At 37.9% G+C, this 23,697-nt stretch overlaps 1 protein-coding gene across 2 annotated transcripts in view; it reads left to right on the forward strand.

The window, feature by feature from the left end:
* Positions 1–912: 912 nt before the first annotated feature.
* Positions 913–23,697, forward strand: part of Vamp7 (Vesicle-associated membrane protein 7) — a 45,893-nt gene continuing 23,108 nt past the window's right edge. The window contains exons 1-3 of one of the 2 annotated variants that reach the window (XM_083133760.1): positions 913–1,036; positions 15,056–15,279; positions 16,334–16,471. In XM_083133760.1, the coding sequence (XP_082989886.1) occupies positions 15,076–15,279; positions 16,334–16,471 (342 nt within the window). In that variant the 5' untranslated portion in view covers positions 913–1,036; positions 15,056–15,075. Of the gene's footprint in view, positions 1,099–15,055; positions 15,280–16,333; positions 16,472–23,697 lie in introns of both variants that reach the window. The other variant, XM_083133759.1, reaches the window with a different exon arrangement.

Consider the following 23,697-nt stretch of genomic DNA (forward strand, 5'->3'; position numbering starts at 1 on the left):
AGGAAAGTGCGTAAAAGAAGAGGATTGGACTAGCTTAGAAGGAATATGCAGGTGAGAGTGCAGTGAATAAGGGCCCCAACGAAAGGCGCCGGGACTTAGTTAGTGTGTGTGCATGGAATAAGTAAAACAAATAGTAGAGGCCTCTAATAACTAAGACGGAACTGTAAATACAACAAGAAGCAAAAGTATATACTTATAATGTTCACAATCATTTAATCATATTTTGTTTAACAACGCAGAAATAATAAATTCAATATTTGTATAAATATTATTGTACTAATTGTTTTTTTATGAACAAATTATAGTGCTCACGGCGGCGAGGTGGGGAAAGGGTTAACACCTACGTAAACTTTCATAAAGAGTCTCATGCCATCCCTTTCGCCTCTCCCCGTTGTGCGTCACAGAAAGAATGTGATTAGAATGTATGTCTAGGGTATGGCTGCGCATGTGTAAACACTTCCTTGAAATAATTGTGTCCATCAGATAAAAAACGAAAGGAAATGGAACAAGATGCGAGAATAGATTAGAAAAGAATAAAGAGGAAAACAAGGAAAGGGAAAAGAAGTAAGAGGAAAATCGGGAGTGTAAGAGAGAGAGGGGGATACATACGTCTTATGTACACATACATGGTCTTACATTTATACTGCCCACCCTAATCTATCACTATGGAGCTTCTGCCCACCCGGTCAATAGGTTCTGGCGCCGCCCCTGTGTGTGTGTCTGGTCACCCTAGGAAGGTAGTGCAGACGGTGCAGACACCAAATACGCTACTTGACTCCAGATCAACGAACCAGACATTTTTAGACGCTTCGGTGCAAAGAAAGTCACAGCGAGTCAAAAAGAGCAGCGAACTAGACGGGGCTACTATGAAGACACATCTATACTAGCGCCTCCATCGGAAAAGTTTGTCGCGTAATATCTTGGGAACACACTTTCTATTGGAAGATATCTGCTGAAGCAGCCAATAGAATCCTACTTTTTTGTTCTGTTAGGTGTTTTGTCACGTGCTGCTGACTAATGTCTGAAACGCAGAAACGTACGTTTTGTATCAGCTGATTTTTGTATGCTCTCTCTCGTTTTTCAGTTTTTTTAATTTGTGTAAGTATTTAGTTAAGTAATTGTACATGTATTAATTTCTGATTTAATGTAAAATTGTAGATGCGTACTGCATATCACCTTTTTTTCACAAACACACACTGTGCAATATATCGAAAAGAAGTTCACATATGAACTTTTATCCTATTATCTGAATGCTTTGTGTGCAAACTTTCTGGTATTCTAAAGATAACGAGGAGTTATGTTAAAAAGGGTACTACTTTACTATACCGGAGACACTTATCAATGATTTATTTCGCAATTTTTTACATTGCTAACGTACTATTCTGCATTGCGGAACATTTCTTTAGGTGAAATAATGAATTTCTAACTAAAATAATGTCTATTTATTACGTTAACGAGACGTTAACGAGTACTTACTGTTCCTTATTTCCCACAAACCATCCACGGCTAGCCCCAAAAACCATTGACGTTAGCCCAAAAAATTACGATAGCCCCACGAACCATCACGGGTATGAGGTATGCCTACTAGGTTAGGTTAGGCCTGTTAGATTAGGTTCCATTAGCACTCCTTTCGTTCAATTTAGCATATACGGACAACATCGGCTTGTAGCAGCAGCAATAGCGCGTCAGAAATAGATTTTCGTAGAACACCACATCCATTCGCATTAAAATGGATGAAAACTACATTCCCGAACATCAACAATGCTACAGAAAATGATTTGCGTAAGTACTTTCTCCTGTAAATTTGAAGAAATCTGTCTCCGGTATAGTAATGTGTTACCACCTTAAAGGTTGAATGTATTGTCATGCATTATTTTTTGTTCATTATTCCGGAGCCAGTGAAAGATCCTGGGGTCGTCAACCCACTGTACCCCCTCGAGAATTACGTAGACTTTCTTTTTAATCTACGGATTTCATCGGTTTACGTAATATAAAAGTGGTTCCAGCGTTAGGATACCACAAATAACTGAGATATTTGATCGCAAAGTATGACCCGCGTAAGCACAAGAAACGGTAAATGTCTGTTATATCGGAGACACATTTCTTCATTTTTACAGAAGAAACTACTTACGGAAATTAGTTTCTGTAACATTTTGAAAGTTCGTGGAGGTATTTTCTCACCGTAGAATGCTGCACAACAAGAAATAAGCACTTTTGATATAATAAACTTGCATTTTGCGCAAAGCGACAACATTATGCCGTTGTTTCCATTATGGGTACTATTATCGTATGGGTGAAACACCTACGAATCATATATTTCGGACTTCTTTACATTGCTAACGTGTTGCGGAACATTTCTTAAGGCGAAATAATGCATTTCTAACTAAGATAATGTTTATTTTCTCTATTTACGAGTACTTACGTTTACTTGTTGTTTCGAATCTGTAACACATTATGGCCGTCATAGCATACAGGTTTAGGGGGCGTTCTGAGAGTGTTTTGTCGATTTATGCAGTGGTGCAACCTCGTTCACCGGAAAATATCTACTTTAGTGCCCCTATTTGAAATTATGCTAATACGTCGCATTTACGTGTAGAACTTGTAAAATAACCTTGCGATTTACCACGTTCATTCGTTCATTGTCCATACACAGCAATTCGGAACCATCTTTCTTTCACAATTCGTTAATGCTCTTCCTTTACGCACAACACTCTTGCAACCTTGAATATTGACGTCAGACGAGGAATGCCTACGTGGTTAGGTTAGGCCTGTTAGGTTAGGTTCCATTAGCATAAATACAAAGAAAAAATATTTTCGCTAAGAGACGCGTTACCTTTGTATTGCCTAACATGAAAGAGGTCTCTCCTGTGACGTCAGAACACAATGTTGCTAGAGTGTTGTGCGATAAGTGACACCCATTCGGGTCGGAACCATCTTTCTTTCGAAATTTTTTAATGCTCTTCCTTTACGCACAACCATCTTGCAACCTTGAATATTGACGTCAGACGAGGAATGCCTATGTGGTTAGGTTAGGCCTGTTGGGTTAGGTTCCATTAGCATAGATACAAAGAAAAATTATTATTTTCGCTAAGAGACGCGTTAGCTTGTATTGCCTAACATGAAAAAGATCTTTCCTGTGACGTCAGAACACAATGTTGCTTCAGTGTTGTGCGATAAGTGACACCCATTCGGGTCGGAACCATCTTTCTTTCGTAATTCGTTAATTCTCTTCCTTTACGCACAACAATCTTGCAACCTTGAATATTGACAGACGAGGAATGCCTACGTGGTTAGGTTAGGCCTGTTAGGTTAGGTTCCATTAGCATAAATACAAAGAAAAATTGTAAAAACAGCTCTCTCCTGTGACGTCCGAACACAATGTTGCTACAATGTTGTGCGATAAGTGACACCCATTCGGGGAAAAATGGCTTGTTCCGAACTCGACAGGTGGTTCTAGTGAAAACACGGCGAGGCTGAAATACTGGCTACGGGGTTGTATCGTCTTAACACACGGAACATTGCACTCTCATGCAAAAAGCAAATGGCGGGAGCAGAAACAGCGTGTCGGACAGAGATTTTCGCAGAAAATAAAACGCATTCACATTAAAATGGATCAAATCTACATTCAGGAACTTCCAAAATGCTCAAGAAAATGATTTCCGTAAGTACTGTCTCCTGGAAATTTGAAGGAAATTTGAAGGAATCCGTTTTACCCATACGATAATGTTACCCCATTATGTACCTGCAGATGGCACGAGCGTCGAAAGTGACGTGGTTTTGCCAGTGTTTCCAAACGTGCCTTTTTTTTACGAGAATTTTTTGTAACTATGCTTGCCTAGCCTAACCTTGCCGGAAATGGTTCGTGAGGCTATCGTGAATGGTTTGTGATGACATAATGAACACAAAATTAGGTATTTTTCAGTTAGGAAGGTTGAAACACTGCATACCCACTCCAAATCGACAAATCACAAGCACGACGCACGATGATCCACAAGCTTGCCCGCCATATTGTATGTTCTGCAACGGAAGAAAGGACTCAAAAGAATTACTCGTAATGTGAAAAATCGAAGTTATTTTCCTGTAAAAAGCATGTGGGCACCTTCAACTATGTTCCGCAATACACAATTGGTAAGTACGAACCATTTGAAACTGAAAATATCCGATAGAAATGTGTCTCCGATATAATAGACATTTACCCAAGAAACTACTATCGCTCATTTTTCCCGTAAAAAATTCCCAAACAGCAGCAAAACTAACACTCGTGGCGTATCCTGACATTACTACAATCCAAAATTTTAACTATGTTTACCTAAGCTTACTGTGCATGTTTCGTGGGACTATCCATTAATGGTTTGTGGGGCTACCCGTGCATGACGTCAGTGCAAAAGTTTAACTGCAGATTCGTGATTACGAGGCATAAATTATTGACTGTGAAAAATGAAAGAAATTGGCCACTCTTCTCGCTGCCGTATTTTTAACTTCATCCACACATTCCTGCGATATCGTCCACTGCATTTGACACATTTCTTTTTTTCCGGTCAATAAACCATCCTACTGCAACTCTCAGATATACACCTCCAGCTCCCGGCCGAAGAACTCCAGGATACTGAAACTGTCGATACACTCATTCCTATGCATTTTCAATTAATAGCACTTACCACGCTAAGAACGCATGCCCACCTTACAAACAAAATTCCAGTACCATGTGACATGAACTGAAACAACGTCTGCAATAAATCTCACGCGGCCTGACGTAACACCAGGATTGCCAACCTTCAATCTCAGATATTTCCAACACGGCTCCAAGTTACAAAACACAAATAACGTAACAACATGTTCCTTCATATCACATGCAGATTGCAGCGATGAAAATGACGTCATAAATAGTGTCATCAAAAAACTCCATTATAATACATCTCCTGAAGCTAAAAACAACACAAATCGTTCGTATAGAATGTAATTTCATACATGACACCAAAATCATCACCTTATCGCGGGGTACGGAGTGTCGGCGGTACCAAAGATCATACACCCCATCACAAGTATAAACTATTCTGTTATTTAATCAGCAGATTTCAGTGTTTTTACATGGTAAAAGTTTGGTAACTGTTTCAATTGTTTCATGATTTTTCAAAATTTCCTAGCAGAAAACCCAATTATCGTAGAATGTTGGCAATCATTGTCACATGAAATTTGAACCTTCCTTAAAGTAATGAGCAATGTTTGGATTTCGAGAAAGTAGCTATTAACATTGAAAATAAAAAGTTAAGAAATACCTTACGCAAGCATGTATGCTCTCGATGGACAAGTCATTTTCCATTTATAAAATCCCCCCTCCCCCAAAAAAGAAAAATATGTAGAAATTTTAACGGCATTAAACCTAACAGTCCAATTGCAACAGAAAACATAAAATTACTGTCAACAGTGCTGTCATCATGTGATAAAGAGTACCACAGAAGACCTCCAATACTTCATTATAACATCCTTGCAAGCTAGAAAGAAAAGGAAATACTCATGACAGTCATCATAAACAGTACAAAATGTTCCACTTGCCTGCAGTTGGATATTGGTCATGAACAACACTTGATATGTAGAAATTTTAGAGAAAAGTGCAAACTTAACCAGGACTCAAACCAAGGTCTCTGCTATACCATGCCATGGACCAAGTTCCTTTTATTTCATGCTACTTTGATTTACATATGTTAAAACATACTTCAGAGTTTTAGCAATTACTTGCTGCATGTTTCCTTGACACTGGTTTTTCACTCCCATATAATTCTATACTTACCAGGGTCGTGCGGTGCCAGCTACATTAAGCTAGGCTCTGAACCAGTTGCAGCGATTAGGGGGTGGGGGGCAATTACCCTCCACTTTTTGCCGCCTTTGCCCCCGCACTATGCTAAACCTTATTACCAAGGGAAAGTAAACTAACTGTCTTGTCCCCCCCCCCCACCCCCCAGTTTTGGAACTGCCACTGCCTGAAATGTAACTGAACAAGTGAACGCAAAGGACTGAGATATATCGTGTTTTGTGATAGCTATGGACGTCAGCAGGATTTTTTCAGTGAGGGGCAAGCAAGGCATTTTTCCAAAAGGGGGGGGGGTGAGGCAAAATAGGCTTACTTCTTCCATAATAGTGATACCTCCTCAAAAAATACAGTTTGTCTGAAATTATCATGTTTCTTCAACACTCTTATATAATTAATATAAATTACTGTGACTGAAATGAAATTGTGTGAAATATAGACTTCTTAGGTAGACATTCATTTTCCAGGGGGGGCATGGCCCACCCTTGCCCCTCTTCTGGTTGGTGAGATTATTCAAGTTGTGACCTTCTTTACTCCACACACTCCGTTCATTACAATAAGTATCTATGGCCAGCAAAATAATTTACTCCATTTACAACTACCTGCTAACCAATCAGTCATTTCATATTGATGTGATGAACATTAGAATAGCAAAAGTATTCCCTTTCTTTTTCTTTTTGTAAAATTTTCAAATTTGGAAGTGCTGGCACAGGTCTCCCTATATTTATAATATAACGTTTCTCACTAAAAGTGTGACAACCAAATGGTTTCTCCAACACATCATCAATTACAAACGCACTTTCTACCATTGCAATACAATATCTTTCATTGTAAATACACAGAGAGAGCAATACACGAAATAAGAGCATCTCATCCCATCCCATTACGACTAGTATGCTGCACATAGAGCTGTCTGCAATGCATTCAATGGAGGCACAGCGAGTCACAACGCATGTGCCAACTCGCCAATGCAAATAGGTAAAGCATGTTCGTACACTCACTACAGGGCCCAGTAGGTGCAACACTCAATGAACCCACACTCAGTGTAGGGCCCCGGGTCCAATACAGGCTGCGCTTCGAAGGCTTGTGATCCGTCGGAACACGAAGCGACAAGGATGGATACGTTTTATTTCCATCACTCGCTCGTGTTACAATTTCATGTACACTTATTCTTATTTTACCTGGGTAGGCGGAGTTTACCTAGCCTACCCAGAATGCACTCCACTGATACTTACCAACAGCAATTTCTTTCTATCGTCGTGGTTCTGAACTGCCCTTCCTATCTAGGTCACATGCGTGAGTTACGAAGGGGTTTCCGGTATCAGTTCACAGATTCTAGTCATTTACCATGTGTTGTTCGGATGTATACTTTCTTCCTGCCACCATAATGTTTCAAGATTTCAGAGATGTATGGAAACTATACAGGCTGCATGAAACTTTTCAGGGATGAGTTGACAATAGTTTTCTGCACACATTTCGTGTTTGTCCGCACCACACCATGTCACATTTCTTACTTGCTTTGAAATCTGCTTTTGTAGTTAGGTTAGGCTGGACAGGTTTGGTTCCCTTGGCATTTCCTTAATAATCGTATTATTTTTAGGTTAGATTAGGCTGGTTACGTTCAGTTGTATTAGCATTACAATACAACATCCCTAAATGATTGCTACTATAAATTTCGCTACTGCTGCTCTCAAACACAAAACTCCTTCGAGAGTTGTATATTACTTATGATTTGGCACACACAGGTAATGTAGTGTGTATAAATTTTAGCAAAAAATGCACGATACATCTCCAAATCATAAGCACCTGATACATTTGATAGGTTAATTTGTTATTGCTGTAGAAGATATGTTCTTCATATTCTTAAGTTATATAATACGCTTCAATTGTAAATTCCACAGCTGGAACATGGTGTACGTTCTTAAATCAATTTACAAAAGTGTTAAAATGCCTGTAACATTTTTTTTAAATTAATCTTTTTACAAAATGCAACATTATTTCTTGTGGATTCCGAAAAGTGCAGTGCCTCCCCAATGACATAATAGTATCGTTGTCACCTTGTAATCAAGGGGTCCTGGGTTCTATGCCCTGTGGAGGCAGATAGTGGTTCGAATCTCACTTTAACTGTAGGTCCAGTCCTGATTAGCCTTCCTGTGCATAAAGTAAACTTGAAACAAAATCAATAAATAAACCATTCTATCTCCATTGGATGTGCCTCCCAGATGACAGAAATAGCCAATGAGGAAGCCTTTGGTTAATGCATTGAAAAATAGAGACCTGCTTTGGTGGTTCTCACCAGAGTGAATGCATAATAATGCATCATTTTTACACCCAACTAATAAACAGACACACACCCATGAAGCACAATTTAAAACCTGGGGAAGGCAGCTCCAGAGCAAAGTTCATCACCTGGTGAAGCTAGTCACTCTCATATTTATGTACAGTCATGTTCCTAATATTCACATCAGAATAAGAAAAGTGTATTTAACATGTTGAGCCACATGCAAACTTTTTCTACAATGATTTGGTGGTTAAAATATGAAGGCCAGAATATAAGATTCAGATTAACATATGCAGGTAGCATAACATAACCCATACTGCAACAGCCAAGGCCTACCTCCAGCCTCACCTCATCCAACCAGTTACGGGGTCATGTGTGGTCAGCACAACAAATCCCATCATTATAGGTTTCCATGACCAGGTTACACTACTCGTTCGTAACTCCCCAATTTCCTCAATATGGTGAGTGCCCACTGGTCGAAATGTCAGGAGGAGTTACGCTTCACCCAGGAGACTCGAACAAGAGTGCATCCCTGACACATGACACTGCACGGCCACGGTGCAGAACAACCTATGCAGGTATGTCCACAAATTTCGGGAGAAAAATATATCTCAAAGTAATAATAATAATTACAAGACATATTCCCCTCCCCCAATCCATTATATTTTTTCTTCCCTACTTTCTTTCCTTAATAAGCCTTTAAGGGTCCACTATTATATTAAATGCTCGCATTAATTTCCAGAAAATATATATGACCAGGGCTCGAAAAATCCCGGTCACCATGGCGATTAAAATTTTCAGCCTGGCGACTGTGATCTTTTGCTGTAATATGTACGAAATTTTGAAGATTCTTTATTCTTTTTTTGCATTTCTGCCACCTAACCCATGTCATGGAGTATGGCCAATATTTAAGTACATGTTGAGTACGTCTGTTGACAAAACTTCGACCTGCTAGTGTTGCCATATGTCCCACAAATGGCACTTTTTCACTCAACTCATAAAATCGCCAGTCAAAAATCCATCAAATGCTGCACATGATCAATATTGGTCACAACTGGCAGATTGACATGGTATCAGACATCTTATTATGAGTCTTTGATAATTTCTTACATATTTCTCTCATTCAAAAATACATTTCTGCCTTCCGCTAGTTATTAATTTATCTAATTTTCTGTGTGGCGTATACTGATGACTTTTTAGCATTGAAAAATATCTCAATGGATGAGGCTTTATAATGCAGAGATCCCGGTGTAAATATCTCTTACGGTTTTCAAGATATGCATTTTCAAATCATCGGTTGCGCGACTTTTGAAACACCGTAGTATGCACAATTCCTAGTAGGTGGTTTCCTGGCACCTGATATTCAGAGCTGGTAGCTTTGAAGAAGAAGATTTTTCGAGCACTGTAACTCTCTAGCCTTCTTAAACCCGAAGGTTCATGGCTGCAGCAACACAGGCCTTCCATGTTTCCCTATCTTGAGCAAGATCTATATACTCTTTTCCATCACTACCGATTCGAGCACTGTATATGACCCTTTTTTTTCACAATAAAGCTATCTTCACCATGCATTGTTTCCACAACAGAAAGCACCCAAATAAACTATAAATGGAAAATCATTCCACAAAGCTCTCAAACAAACAGAAATGTTGCCATTCTCATTCCATATAAATAAACTAGTTTGAAGATAGAGTAATTATTGAACTATGGAATCACAGGTCATTATAACAGGAACAAAATGCTTCTGGTTATCTTGTAGTGGTCCAGAGAACATAATGTTTGTATGGTAATGTCAGTTTAATCAAAATAGAATTTTTAGTTTTGATTGCAATTAGGACTTAATTTTTATGCTTTTAATAGCTAAGATCTCAACACATGAAATACAATTTTTTTAAAGAGAAAACAGTTTTTTTTGTTTTAAATATTTTAATCAGTGTTTTAAAGAAATAAAACATTTAAGGGACTTATTTTCTAAGAATAATGATTGATAAGGAACCTGTTAATCAAGTAAATGCTTGACTAACTTCTTAAAATACCTATTTATGTTAATCTTAAATCACGCATGTAGGCTGTTCGAGAAGGTTCAAGTAATACACAGTTGCCAGGCCCCACTCTATTCAAGAACACCCATGCCCAGGCAGGGATTCGAACTCGGGACCCCTGCCGTCTTAGCACTCTGCACTAACCATTCCGCCACGGAAGGCAGCCTGTTGCTTTTCTAGTTAAAACATATGCAATACAGAATCGCATATTGAGAATTTTATTACATTATTATATACTTCCTTGAAATAACAAAGCGAATATGTAAATTCAACAATGATCTCGCAAGAAGATATCCAGCTTTTGTATTTGTATTTATTTGCATTTTTCTTGTGCGAGCTGTACGCACTACATAAATTTTACTTTACACACACTATCTTCCCGTACAGTCATGTATTAATATTGTACCCTCTTTACGTTAATAGCATATTGGTTACATGCGCATTACTCACTATCTATAAACAAAAATACATTAAGAGTATTAAATTTCGTCTACTTACGTAAGTGAGTGTATATTCTTTGCAAACTACGTTTCGGAAGCTTTACTGCTTCCTTCTTCAGGTGGTCGTATTTTAGGCTCAGAAAATCAAGCCACGTCGCAGAAGTGTCAAAGGAGGATACTAGGTAAAAGGTTGCGGTGAAAACACTTCATGGTGCTAGACAGTACAAATTTAAAACTACCTTTGTTAAAAACCCAAAACTCACGAAAAAACATGTTAAAATCACCACCATGGTATTCTCGAGTGGCCGTTGAAAGCCCTAGTTCCTTGCCAAGGTGAAGCGTGCGAGCACCATGAAGTGTTTTCACCCCAACCTTTTACCTAGTATCCTCGTTTGACACTTCTGCGACGTGGCTTGATGTTCCGAGCCTAAAATATGACCACCTGAAGAAGGAAGCAGTAAAGCTTCCGAAACGTAGTTTGCAATGAATATATACTCACTTACGTAAGTAGACGAAATTTAATACTCTTAATGTATTTTTGTTTCTTTACATTAATATACAAATACTCTTAGTATTTGATGAGATATAAGAACATTAGACATAATAAGTATAGTTTAACAATCCAAATATTACACATGCAAATAAAATTGTGTCTAGTTCCTTTGGCCTCCAGTCTCTATATACCTGTATTCTATTTCAATCTTTCACTTCCCGCACAAACTCCCCCCTTGCACTATTTCTCAGGCTCACACTTCCATTCTCCCCTCTTCGTTACGTGATAAGGGATGTTTACACTTTACACTATAAAGATGGCTCGGTTGGAGCATGATCACTCATTTCGCTACCTTCTCTACTAGCTTTCTCCCAGATATTTCTCCACTTGTTGTCCTGCTTTGTTTGTCTTTCTTCTATCGTCTACCACTTCTATCACCTCCCTCCCTGTTAAGTTTTCAGAAACTTGTCCCTTAGGTCATGTGTGGAAGGGAAGTTCAAGAGTATATGCTCATCAGTCTCCTCTCCATTGCACAAAGAACATACTGTTTCCCCTTCTTCATTTCTCTTCCTTAATAGTTTCCATCCACCTAGTCTGAACCATGCCAGGGTGCCTCTTTCCTTTTTTCCCCACAACATTGATATATTTTGCTTTCCCCATTCTCTTACCCTTAGCTGTTCCCTGATTGAGGTCTTCGTTTGGCAGTCTGCTGTTATTTCTTGTCTGTCTATGTCAAGTAATCTGTCTTTAATTTGGTTTTCTGTTGAAAAACCTTCCACCCTCTTCCCATACCCAGCCCATTCTGCAATTGTACAGGAGATTTTTCACTTCCCAACCCCAGTTGTGAACGTTTTCCTCCCTTGTCTGTATTTCCAAGCATTGTCCCCTCAGCGTAGTTTGGCCCTCTTGTGATAATCGCATCCAATATTTAACAACCTTCATCCGTGCTTGTGCCGTGTCTCTGTCCAAGCCCAATTCCTTGAGGATCCAACAGTTGGCCGTACCTCTGCTTAAGCCCATTATCCCCTTACAGAATTCGGTTTGTGTGCCGGTTATTGTGTTGTCTCCCCTTAGCCCCCACAGTTCTTCTACTCCATAATGTTCCTAATATTATTGATGAATACAGGTTTTGAATGACCAGGAGAAACATTTGAGGATGCAAGGATTGAATATGAGGTAAAGTGTAAGGTGGCTGTCACTTTTCCCTGCTGTTGATAGAGTGCTAGAAATGTTCGCAGCATTAAAATCATATTTCTTGTCCCAATCTAAACTACCTAAAATATTAATTCAAATTTTTGGAAATACGTTCAAGCGAAGCTTACTTTTTACATTTCCAATCACCTACATATTTCTATTTAATATCCAAGAATTGAAAAAGGAGTAAAATTCTGTGCTTCAAATAAAATATATTCTATAGATTGCTTTCTTTCCTTAAACGTAAGACGAAATTACTGAAAGAGATCATCTGAGAAGTATCTGTGAGTAAAGTGTTGATTATTTTTTTTGTAAATATTGATTAAATTACGAGTAATGGCAAGTGTGTTGCCATTTTTTGCAGGGTCCTCTTTTATATGTCTTGACCTCCTTTTTTGCCTGCTCTGTCCTCTTTTATTTGAATGTAGGTGTCTGGTCTCCCTAGCCATGAGCAATTACTATCCCATAAGATGAGTGATGGCCATAGCTCTATGCACTTGTACTGTGATTAAGTTTTGGTTTTAAGACCAATTTATGCACAGGAAGGCTAATCGGGACTGGACCTACAGTTTAAAGTGGGATCTGAGCCACTTACGCCTCCACTAGGTATCAAACTTGGGATCCGTTCTATGGTGTGATGATGTTACCACTATGCCATTGGGGAGGCTAATGCGAATGAACAATGGCCTGTAATCGCCAGAGCTAGGAATTTTAGGTGCAAAAATTTGCCAATAAAGGTGCAAAAAAGGTGCCAATTTTTGTACAAAAAAGGTGCTAAAATAGGTGCTAATTTTCAGATGTAAAATTTACTGTTAGCAGTACATACATATATGATTCAACTTGTCTGGATAAACACATAAGAGTATTGTCTGGTTTTAATATAACTAAGCAAAGAAAATTCTCTGATACATTAGAAAGCGACATGAAGGAAAACATGCTTCTTCTTGCTTGCTTAGAATTAGTCATCTAGAAAACTGTTAAAATAGATTACATTCAAAATTTCTATGTTCTTCTGAGTGAGGCTACATCTGCGGTCACTAAGCAGATACTTGTAAGTTGAAAAAAGAACTTTCAACGTCAACAGACACAAGTGGTGCGTATTTTGTTTTCAACCGGTAATCCACATCCTTGTTGGTTGCGACTTCTTGAACATCAGGGTTTTTGGCTAAACTTTGTTCTAACTTCTCTTTCCCGACCCCTTGCAGCTCTCGTTGCACATCCATCAAAACAGCCCACTGTGCTTCCTTTTCAGGACACTACTCCTCCAGTTTTGTGATTGCAGTAGTAAGGAAAGAGAAGCCGTGTACAATATAGAGTTCATCTTGCAATTTCTGTTTAAGTGCAAGTTTTTTGGCTTTTTCTACAGCTGAGGAATCACTAGGCAAAGCATCTAAAAATTTCGATATTGTATGGAAATGATTGCAAATAAACACTGCAGCTTTTAACCATGTACCCCATCTAGTGAGGATGGGAGAGGGTGGTAGTGGAAGTTTCGTAATTTCTACGTACTTCTGTATTCTAGAAGGAGCCTTTTTCAGTATTTTCTTAATGCTAGAAACAAATTCGTTCACATATGTATATTCATCTTTAAGAGCTTCACAAACTCGATGCAAAGCATGAACAAGGCAGGTCACATGTTTTAAGTTAGGATACATATTCTTCAGATTAGAAAATGCAGCTAACATGTAAGATGCTTGGTCTGTAAGAACTAACCACACACTATCATATTTACGCCCTCCGGCCACAATACAAAACAAGCATCATTGAAACTTTGCATTACACTTGCATTATCTGTTTTGCCGAGAAAATATTTTGGCATGGTGAACAAGCAAATCCGATGCATCGATCAGTCGATCACAGACTGCAGTTACCTTGCTCGCTGAGACTGGAGAAGGAAACGAAAACAAAACAGCTTTCCTACAACAATTCGTAAACAATACAGCATAGGACAAAAAGAGCACAACTTCAAGCAATTGTAATGTGTCATTGTTGGCACTGTTTAAAGTCTGCGCGCTTACTACATTAACGTCCAAGAACTGAAGAAAGCCGATTCATTGTTGTGCGGTAAACAAGAATCGCGTACCAAGAAGCCGTGCCTCGAATGTGGGTGGGGTTAAACAGCGTGCGAGTTGTATTAAAAAAATGATAAAAGATGCAAAGAGGGCGAAAAGGTGCAAAAGGTTCTGAGATTGTGAAAAAGGTGGAAAAGGTTCTGAGATTGTGAAAAAGGTGCAAAAAGGTGCAACCGAAACACCATTAGTAGAGTTCAATACGTGCTTATTTTGGGGATGAGTCACTTTTTTACCCATTTTCACACAAAAAAATTTAAGGTGCAGCACCTAAAATTCCTAGCTCTGGTAATCGCACCACACCTTGTGTTGACACATGTTGTAACTACTTTTATCAAATTTCAACCACTAGATGTCATGTTCTCTTCGTTGCTGAATTTCATTTGTACTCATGTCTAATTACATTTTGGTTTTGCTTATACTTTTGAGAATAGCATTGAAAAAAATTTAGTCACCAGGATTCTGCTTTGGATTTCGATTACCGGTGGAGGCATATAGTGCTTCGGATCCCACTTTAAACTAGATCCTGTCCTGATTAGCCTTACTGTGCATAAAGTGGATTTAAAACACCAACTCGGTCAATCAAATGACCTTTAACTTTTACTACCAGTACCAGCCATGATAATTTTCTAAGGGGATGTTCAAGATGTTCCTAAGAGGACATCTTGTAGATTTCAGAAAAAGAAAATGGTAATAATAGAAAGGATATAAATGTTTATTTTGTGTTTTACAGGGTGATTTGGGCAGTGAGCAATGCCAGTTCTGTACAGTGTGGTGTCTCGTGGTACGACAGTCCTTGTGAAGTATGCTTCATGCGCTGGGAACTTTGCGGAAGTCACGGACCAGATCCTGGCCAAAATATCTCCAGAGAATGCCAAGCTGACGTACTCTCATGGCAGTTACCTGTTCCACTACGTGTGCGAGGATGAGATCATATACATGTGCATAACAGATGATGTGAGTGCTCAGGGGCTTTTGTAAAGGTCTGAAAGAATGACAAATGTCACTGCTTTCTTCACAAAATACTAATTTTGCCAGATCGGAATGTTTTTTTTTTTTTTTTTTTTTTTTTTTTTAAATAATTGTCATGATCACAAAATGTGGAAAAATTTGCAGCAAACGCTGTAAATTTGAACAATTTTCTCCCAGTTGAAAAAGAATACTGTCTACATTCAAACAGGGTAAAATTCCCTGTGGAGTTGAAGGGAGTTATCCTATGTGCAGATGGGGTCTCATCCAGCAAGGTGGTTTGATTTAAATCACTTTAAAGAAATAATTTATAGAGTAATGTACATAGGTAATTTGTAGATATCAGAATCACTTTTGGTGAAAGTGCATTAACCTTGTAGTCATTGAATAGTGTTTATTAGGTTCTAAGATACTTTTAAGATTTCGAAACAGAAAGCAATGAAACCAATTATATGTTGCTGATGGGGTGAAGCTCTCACAAAAGGAAAATGTAATATGCAAGCTGTAAACACACTTAAATTTCTCTTGATTTAAAATTCAATATTTTTTGTAGACAAAAGTAGCAAAACTTCTCTGAAGAATAATATGCAAAATACTATTCACGTTAAACTATAAATTGTGCAATTTCATTATCATTAAGCTGTAAATGAACATTACAAACATCATTTCAAAAGTCACCAAAATTCAGCCACAAGACTAGAAAAAATATTCAAAGTTATTAAAAGCTGTTGTTTTAGAAAATCAAAAAACATCAAAAATTATTTTTTAAAATACAAATGATGATTTTTATCCACCTTGTCATCCAGTAGCCACATGTGCACAGTCAGTGCGCTCCCTGGGGGGTCGTAAAGGCTGCTAGAGCATGGTGCTGATATCATCACCTTCACTGTGGCCAACACTGAGAATATGCAGCTCTCAGCCTCTACACCACCTCTACTAATGTCTTTGTTAATAACAAGCACTATTTTTTTATATATTCTAATGTTACCATAATATATTTTTATTATTACTACTTGGTGACTGACTTGTGATTTTGTGGCAGGAATTTGAGAGGTCGAGGGCCTTCCTCTACTTGAACGAGATCAAGAGAAAATTCCAGAATGCGTACGGAGTGAGAGCGAAGTCAGCCTTGGCGTACGCAATGAACACTGAATTCTCCCACGTCCTGGCTAACGAGATGGTGAGTGAGTTCACTCGGTCATTGTGTTCCACCTAGAGTTTTGATTGTTATGCAGCATTTTAATTTATTTTTTTTTACATTATATCCTAAATGTTAATTTTACGTAATATTACTTGCAAAATATGTAAAACATTTTACATGCATATGTAGATTCATGCACAGAAAAATCGAAGGATAGAATTAATTTAACCTTTAGTGGACGAAAGCCTCGCGTAGCATTTTTTTTTTTTTTTTTTATCAATGTTGTGAACATTCCATAGATTCAGTAACAATTTCTTACCCTTTGTCCCCCATTTCCTTTCTCAAATGATTTAGCAATGTTTTGAATACCATGATGCTCAGCTTCTTATACAGAATGTTTCAAAAGTCGCACAACCCAAATTTTGAAAATGTATATCATTAAAACCGTAAGAGATATTTACACAGAGTTTTCTGCATTATAAAGCCTCATCCATTGAGATTTTTTCATTGCATAAAATTATCAGTTTACGCCATGCAAAAAATTAGATAAATTAATAACTAGCGGAAGGCAGGGTTAAAATTTTTCCAGAAATGAACTTTTGAGTGAGAAAAATATCTAAGAAATTATCGAAGGGTCATAATTAAAATTTTGGAAAAAAGTGCACATTATACATGAGTAAATACGGTATTTTATTTCAAAACATGTGAAACAAGAGAAGAGTGTCACTGACAAAATCAGACTTATTTTCCTGTTGAGTGTTAAAGCTATGAAGTCTGCTCTACAGACCTGCAGCAAAAATGTTGTCCTGTGGGTATTCTCAATATTTCTCTTCAGAGCTGATTGCGTACCCCCTTCAAGTCGTTCATGTACCCCTGGGGGTGTGTGTACCACTGTTGTACAGGATGTTTCACTCGCTCTCGGCCCCTGATTTTTGCTTATAAAATTCAAACTATTGGTCATGTGCTTTCAGTCTGAGTTCTTGGCCCTGCTGTTGCGACGCACCTGATAGTGGTTCATGTTTGTTTGGGTTGGGTTGAAAGTTTGTGGTTCTTACCAGCAGTGGTTTGTGATTGATTACGGTACAATAACAAAGCAGTACAGTATGAGTCGGTACTCAGTGGAACAACGTGTGGTTTCTTCCTATGGGGCATGCTGAAAGGAAAGATTTATCACAAGAAGCCACGGACTATGACAAGACAGCATTCTGCGGGAAATTGACGCTGTGACTCCTGATACGTTGGTGGTTACCTCCTGTAACATTGAAAAGCATGTGAAGGCAACCACTTCCAACACTCGCTCGCTGTGATGTCACCATGCTTTCTGTACACCAAGGTATGTCCCTAGCAAATTTCATTACATTATGACCAATAGTTTAATTTTTATAAGCGAAAATCACGGGCCGAGAGTGAGTGACACAACCTGTAGAGTGAAATTTCCACATTGTATGTCCTAATAATGCAGGTTAAAGGGAGAAGAAGAAAATTCAACTTTTTTCCAATGAAATGGTATTCAGCACACCCTATGGCCACAGCAATAGACCAAAGTGAATGAAAGAATGTAGCAGTGGTACACTCCTACAACCATTCAAAGTTGCATTGAAAATAGGCTGAGACTTCTTGGGAAAAGTATACCAACAATGTATCAGGAAAGCAGTGTTGCCAGCTTATGGGAAAAAATTCCTGAAATCACTCTAGCATCGACCCTATGGATGCTGAAAGTGCAAAATTTGTAGGGAAACTCAACAATAGACTACTCTTTGAGGACATGTAATGCCCATTCCCCAATTTTCAAGGAAGAAAAATGAAAAATGTGCAAAAATTTTGAAAAACATAATTTTGAGGAAATGTTGTGGCTGGCATCAGGTGAGGATTGTGGGTTGAGTGTTGGAGGATGGACCCCTAGTTGTTCTTTTGTTTTCATTATTATACGTAAAAGTGACATATCAGTGGTTGAAGATTAACCTTTTGCTGCCCAAGCATCTCGAACGAGATACCCAAAAGTAACCCTCAGGGGACCAAGCGTCTCGATCGAGATGCTGTGTCAAGGTCGTAGTTTTTACGTTATAACTTTTCTATTTTTGGCTAGAATTTCGATTTTATTTTTTTATATTGTTCCTAACACATGTATTTAACAGAAATGTTTTTTTGCATTTTTTTTGTCTTCATGAAAATGGAGGGGGAAAGGCGGGAAAAGGGACTTCTCTCTTGCGTTTCTTTTCAAGGTCAATTTTTTTCCGACAAAGGAAGACCGGCTTTGTTGTTCTAAAGCAATGCTTTTCACTCCCTCCTGCTAAGTGCATTCGAAGGAAGCTTGTTTATCAGTATCCGATGTCAAAATGAAAGTTTTCCGTGAGGGTGCAAGCAGGTGTGAGGGCATTTTTTGGGTGAAGTGACAATTTTTTAAAATAATTTTTGGGGATTTTCTCCCTTCCCCCTCCATATATACACCAAATTTGCATAAATTTTGCATTTTGTGCATTGTGACATTTTTTTTCGGGGCAGGGAGAAACACCATTTTTTTTAAGAAAAGTATTTTTGAGGGGATTTCCCCCCTTTCCCCCTCCATATATACGCCAAATGTGCATAAATTATATATCGTCTGAATCTGTGATTCATTCTGCGTACAACGGTATATCTTTCATATCTCTAGGGCATTTAGTTTCTGAGCTATAGTCATTTCAAGGTACCGCTGCATTTTGAAGCTTGAATCAGTGGCCATTCCTTTTGGGGGTACATCATACGACAATGATGCAAATATTTTTCTGTTCCTTACATGTCAGCGATCATTTCCATGTGCATGTCGACACTGTCATGTACTTTTTTCTTGGGGGGAGGGTGGGGGAACCAAATTTTTTTTTCCGGAATTTTGGAATTTTGAGATTTAGCCCCCCCCCCCCCCCCCCCGCCACATATACGCCGAATTTTCAAAAATTTCATATAGTCTGAATCTCTGGTTCATTCCGCGTACAACGGTATATCACTCATCTCTCTTGGGCAATTAGCCTCCGATCTACACTCATTTAATTGAAACTCTGCATTTTACTCAAAATCGGCTCGGGCAATAGAGGCTTACTTGTGAAAAAGGCCTTGGGCGGCAAAAGGTTAAATGACCCATTTATAAAATTTATCCTCCTGTACAGGAAAAGATCAACATTTTCATACTGCGTTTCTTAATAAAAGTAGGAATGACAATGAATGTTTAATGATTGGAATTCATGTGTCGTTTTGAAGAAAGAGCACATCAATTGCTGCCACATGGAGGTTGTCCACTAAGGAGAAATGTATTATTTTATAATTGTGTTTGGAGGTGCAGGAAATACATTGAACTCGATGAAGGTTATTAGTAGGGCTCGGAAGTTGGTGTATTTTTTCTGAACCTTGAAAACAGTGCTAAACCTGATATCAGTCAGTTTCCCTTCAGTTAATTTTTATTTTGCCTTTTCGGCCTTTTTTGGCTTTTAGGTCATTTTTCAGTATTTTTTTTTAAGTTTTTATTGCATTTTTCTTCATTTTTGATGCTTTTTCCTCCTCCCCTTGTTTTGTGAATTTTAAATGCATTTGCTAGCATAACTTACATATTTCAATTTTCTGACAGTATCCTCTTAGCAAGTGTGCCATTACTCAAAAATGCAATCATTATTGTAAATTTATTTTTCCTCCAGCACACTTAAAATATTTTTGTCAGGTTCCCTTCCAAGCCCTGGTGATCAGACACTTTTTTTAAAATCTAATTCAGTCTTCTGTGCATGCTATCTCATGATTAGACCTCGGATTTTAGGTTTTTAACCTATTTTTTCCTTTGCAGGTAAATATATATATATATATATATATATATATATATATATATATATATATATATATATATATATATATATATATATATATATATAAAAATGGATGTGTGTGTGTGGGTGTGTATATTTGTTTGTTCCGGCATAACTCTCGAATGCCTGGAGCAATTTCAACCAAACTTGGTACACGTAAGGTAAAGGTAAAGTGCTCCCCTGTGCTTAGCACCACGCCATGAAGGCGTATAGGAGATGTGGGGGTAACGCACCACACTTGCTTGATCCGGTCGTGAGTGCCCCTGACTGCCTTTACCCCCCAGGGTTTCCCCCAGGTGCCCATGTTATTCGAAGCTGGGTGGATGCCGGGACACAATCTGAAGACACAGGTAAGACACCCCTGGCACCCCTAGGGGTGGGGTGGAAAGGGGTGACATGTAAAAATAATCCAAAAGGACCGATATTAAATTCTGCACAAACAGACGTCCGTGACACAATGCAATCCTGCACAACGATAGTGTTTCTCGGGTTGTCTAACATTCAGGCTGTGTTGCAAGAACTACCGATATTAGTGTGGAGTCCATAGTTTTTGTAACACGCCCAATGCGGTTCAACTTCAAGTTCATCACCTATTGGCATGGGGGTTGGGGGGGTTGGGGTGAAAAATAAAATGCCACAAATGACCTAGATTAGTGTCGAATCCATAGTTTTCGGAGTCACTAAGCTAATTGGTGACTTATTGATCACATTTAAAATTAGTTACATTTTACACTATAGTTAGAATTCATTATTTTCCTATCTAATACAAGATTGGGATAAATAAACACCCAGGCAATGCCAGGTAATCAGCTACTAAGAAATAAAAAATTACGTCATCGTTTCATTAAAAAGCGCAAAAACTGATGAACTTTTATAGTGCCTAAAATCATGTATTTTGCTTGTTACAACCTATTTTAGATGTACGTGCCTAAATTATACCTTTTTTTATTTTTTTTAAGGTATTACATGATTTGTATATCTCACAGAGGTATTTGCTCGGTTTAGTGATGAAACAATTCCATGATGTCATGTTTGAACAGTGTTTTCTGTCTAGTTCCTCCTTCCAAGTCCATGTTTTTCAAGGCTCTAAACAAAACAAAATGCCTGATGCGACTGTTACCTGCCCAGTCCAAGTGCAAACTTCTAATCCACTTACTTTTGGTCCTTTCTAGCATTCAAATTTGCACCATTGCATAGTGATCCGGAATGCAAGAAAAATCGGCAAAAATCAGGAGCTCTCTATTTGAGCCCTAAATCAATACAAATGTGTAAGATTAGCAATTTTAAGGAATAATTCACACTTTGGGTCCACAGAATTCACAGGAGATTGATTATTTTGATTTTTATACAAAAAGTATATAATTTTGGCCTATTTCAATACACACTTGAAACCACAGTAATACTAAACAATACACTTGGAAACCGAAATACATTTCCAGAAATAGATTAAATAATAACAAAAATAATGAAAACAAGGATTATAATGATGGTAATAAAATAATAACAACAATAATAATAATAAATATAAGAAGTATCCTTAAAATGAATTTATGCACAATAAATGTTTAAAGTGAGGAAAACACTTTCAAGATAAATTAATATCTTTTAAGGCATTATATAATAATTATTTATTAGTTCTGATATCTTTCTTTCTTCCTTTAAATGTACTTTGGTTGTGAATGCGAGTTCCTTAGACGTATTTTCCCGGCAAAGCTCTTCAGTCTATCACCTATTATTTCTGTCGCTACTTTCAATCTACTTTTGAGATTGCATAGAGTGAAGAAAAAGCAACTACAAACACCACATTTTTGAAAAGTCAACTGAAATTATTTTTAAGAAAATTATCTTCTTTTCGTCAACAGTTTTCATATCCTTAAAATGTTTTGCTGCAGCACCGTTACACATCAACACTAACACAATCTTAAGCGATATTTTTAAAATTTATAGAATCTAACACGAATGAAACAAATTATTATTCTGATAATTTCTATCTTGATCAGATTTTTCAGGAATAATGGTTCGTGGATTTCTATGACATAAAAACATTATATTTTATTGTAATTCAAATGTGTGTTCTTTTTCACATTACTGAGAAGTTGAGTCTACCAAGCACAATTATATTGTCCGGTGAAAAAATAATTGCTATAGCCTGACAAGTTAAGTCCCGATATGCGAAGATCGCTGCAGAGCACTTCCTACTACATCATCCTCCCCACCACTCTTCTACGTACTGGTCTGGTCTTGAGACTACGAGTGGTGCCAACTCAGCAAAATTAAGCTAAAACAAATATGACAAACTATTTTTACTGTGTAGATTGTCGGTGCCGGCTCATATCAGTTTATCAGTGGTTCATTTGATTTAATCCGGTCTTTGAAAATGCGTGCGGTGTGTGGATCGTAAAGTGTTGTATTACGCATGCACATTAAGGTTTATAACGAAGAGAAACTTCTGGGTGAATGACTTCATTTTCTGAATGCGACATCGAACAGTGGCCTGGTTTTTTTTAAAGCCGAGTGGGGTGGGGGGTTCTTTTGTTTTTCGAACAACAATCACTACGAGAAGGCAATATGATAACATGCTTGCCTATGTTCTTTTTTTAAAGCACTGTAATGTTCTTGCTCTTTACTCTTGGCTGCATATTTTTGAAATGCAAAAATCAAATCAAGCCAGGTCCAACGAAATTTACAATCTGCTCTGGAAAGCCCCTTAGAGGACAGGCCAGAGAAATTGTTTACAATGTTGCAACATATTTGCGAAATCAGAAGGAGTATCTAAATGGATGGTTTCTCAAGTTTTAAAGTGGGATCCGAACCACTATGTGCCTCCACCAGGAATCAAACCCGGGATCCCTTGATTACAAGGAGACATGATGCTACCACTGCGCCATCAGGGAGTTCTAGTTTTAAAAGAATGAAAAGAGTAGTTGGCGAAAGGTGAGCTGAAGTTCTGTTCATCGACAGGTAGAAAACAGCCCAGGAAAAAGCGAATACAAATTTCGTTGCAATACTGTGAACCAACGTCGCTGCGAAGAATGGTATGGGAAAATGTGGTGTGAGATGCGCAACAGCTATTTACAGCATCTTGTTTTTAAACTTGTCAAGTTATACAACAAGTTTTAAAAATAAGTTCAAAATCTAGTCCGAAAATTCCATTTTCACGAACTGCCATTTGAGGCCTGAAAACAAGAATAAATAATACATTTAGAGAAAAAAAAATATTAGTTTCATGCTCGATTTAGTTGTTTACAGAAGAGGTAATGTTTTACCCCCCTTACTGAAAAGTCAAAATTTCTATTTTTGCCAAATTTTTTCGCATTCTATATCACTGTGCATTGACTAAGCATCTGTTCAAAGATTATTTTCAGCATATAAGATGATCCTCACAGATACCAGGTGCATACGCTTAAATCTGCTGTTTGCTCATAGATGGTGTTAGTGAGC

This window comes from Lepisma saccharinum, chromosome 13 (genome assembly GCF_977018435.1).
Source record: "Lepisma saccharinum chromosome 13, izLepSacc3.1, whole genome shotgun sequence".
In the NCBI taxonomy this organism is placed as follows: domain Eukaryota; kingdom Metazoa; phylum Arthropoda; class Insecta; order Zygentoma; family Lepismatidae; genus Lepisma; species Lepisma saccharinum.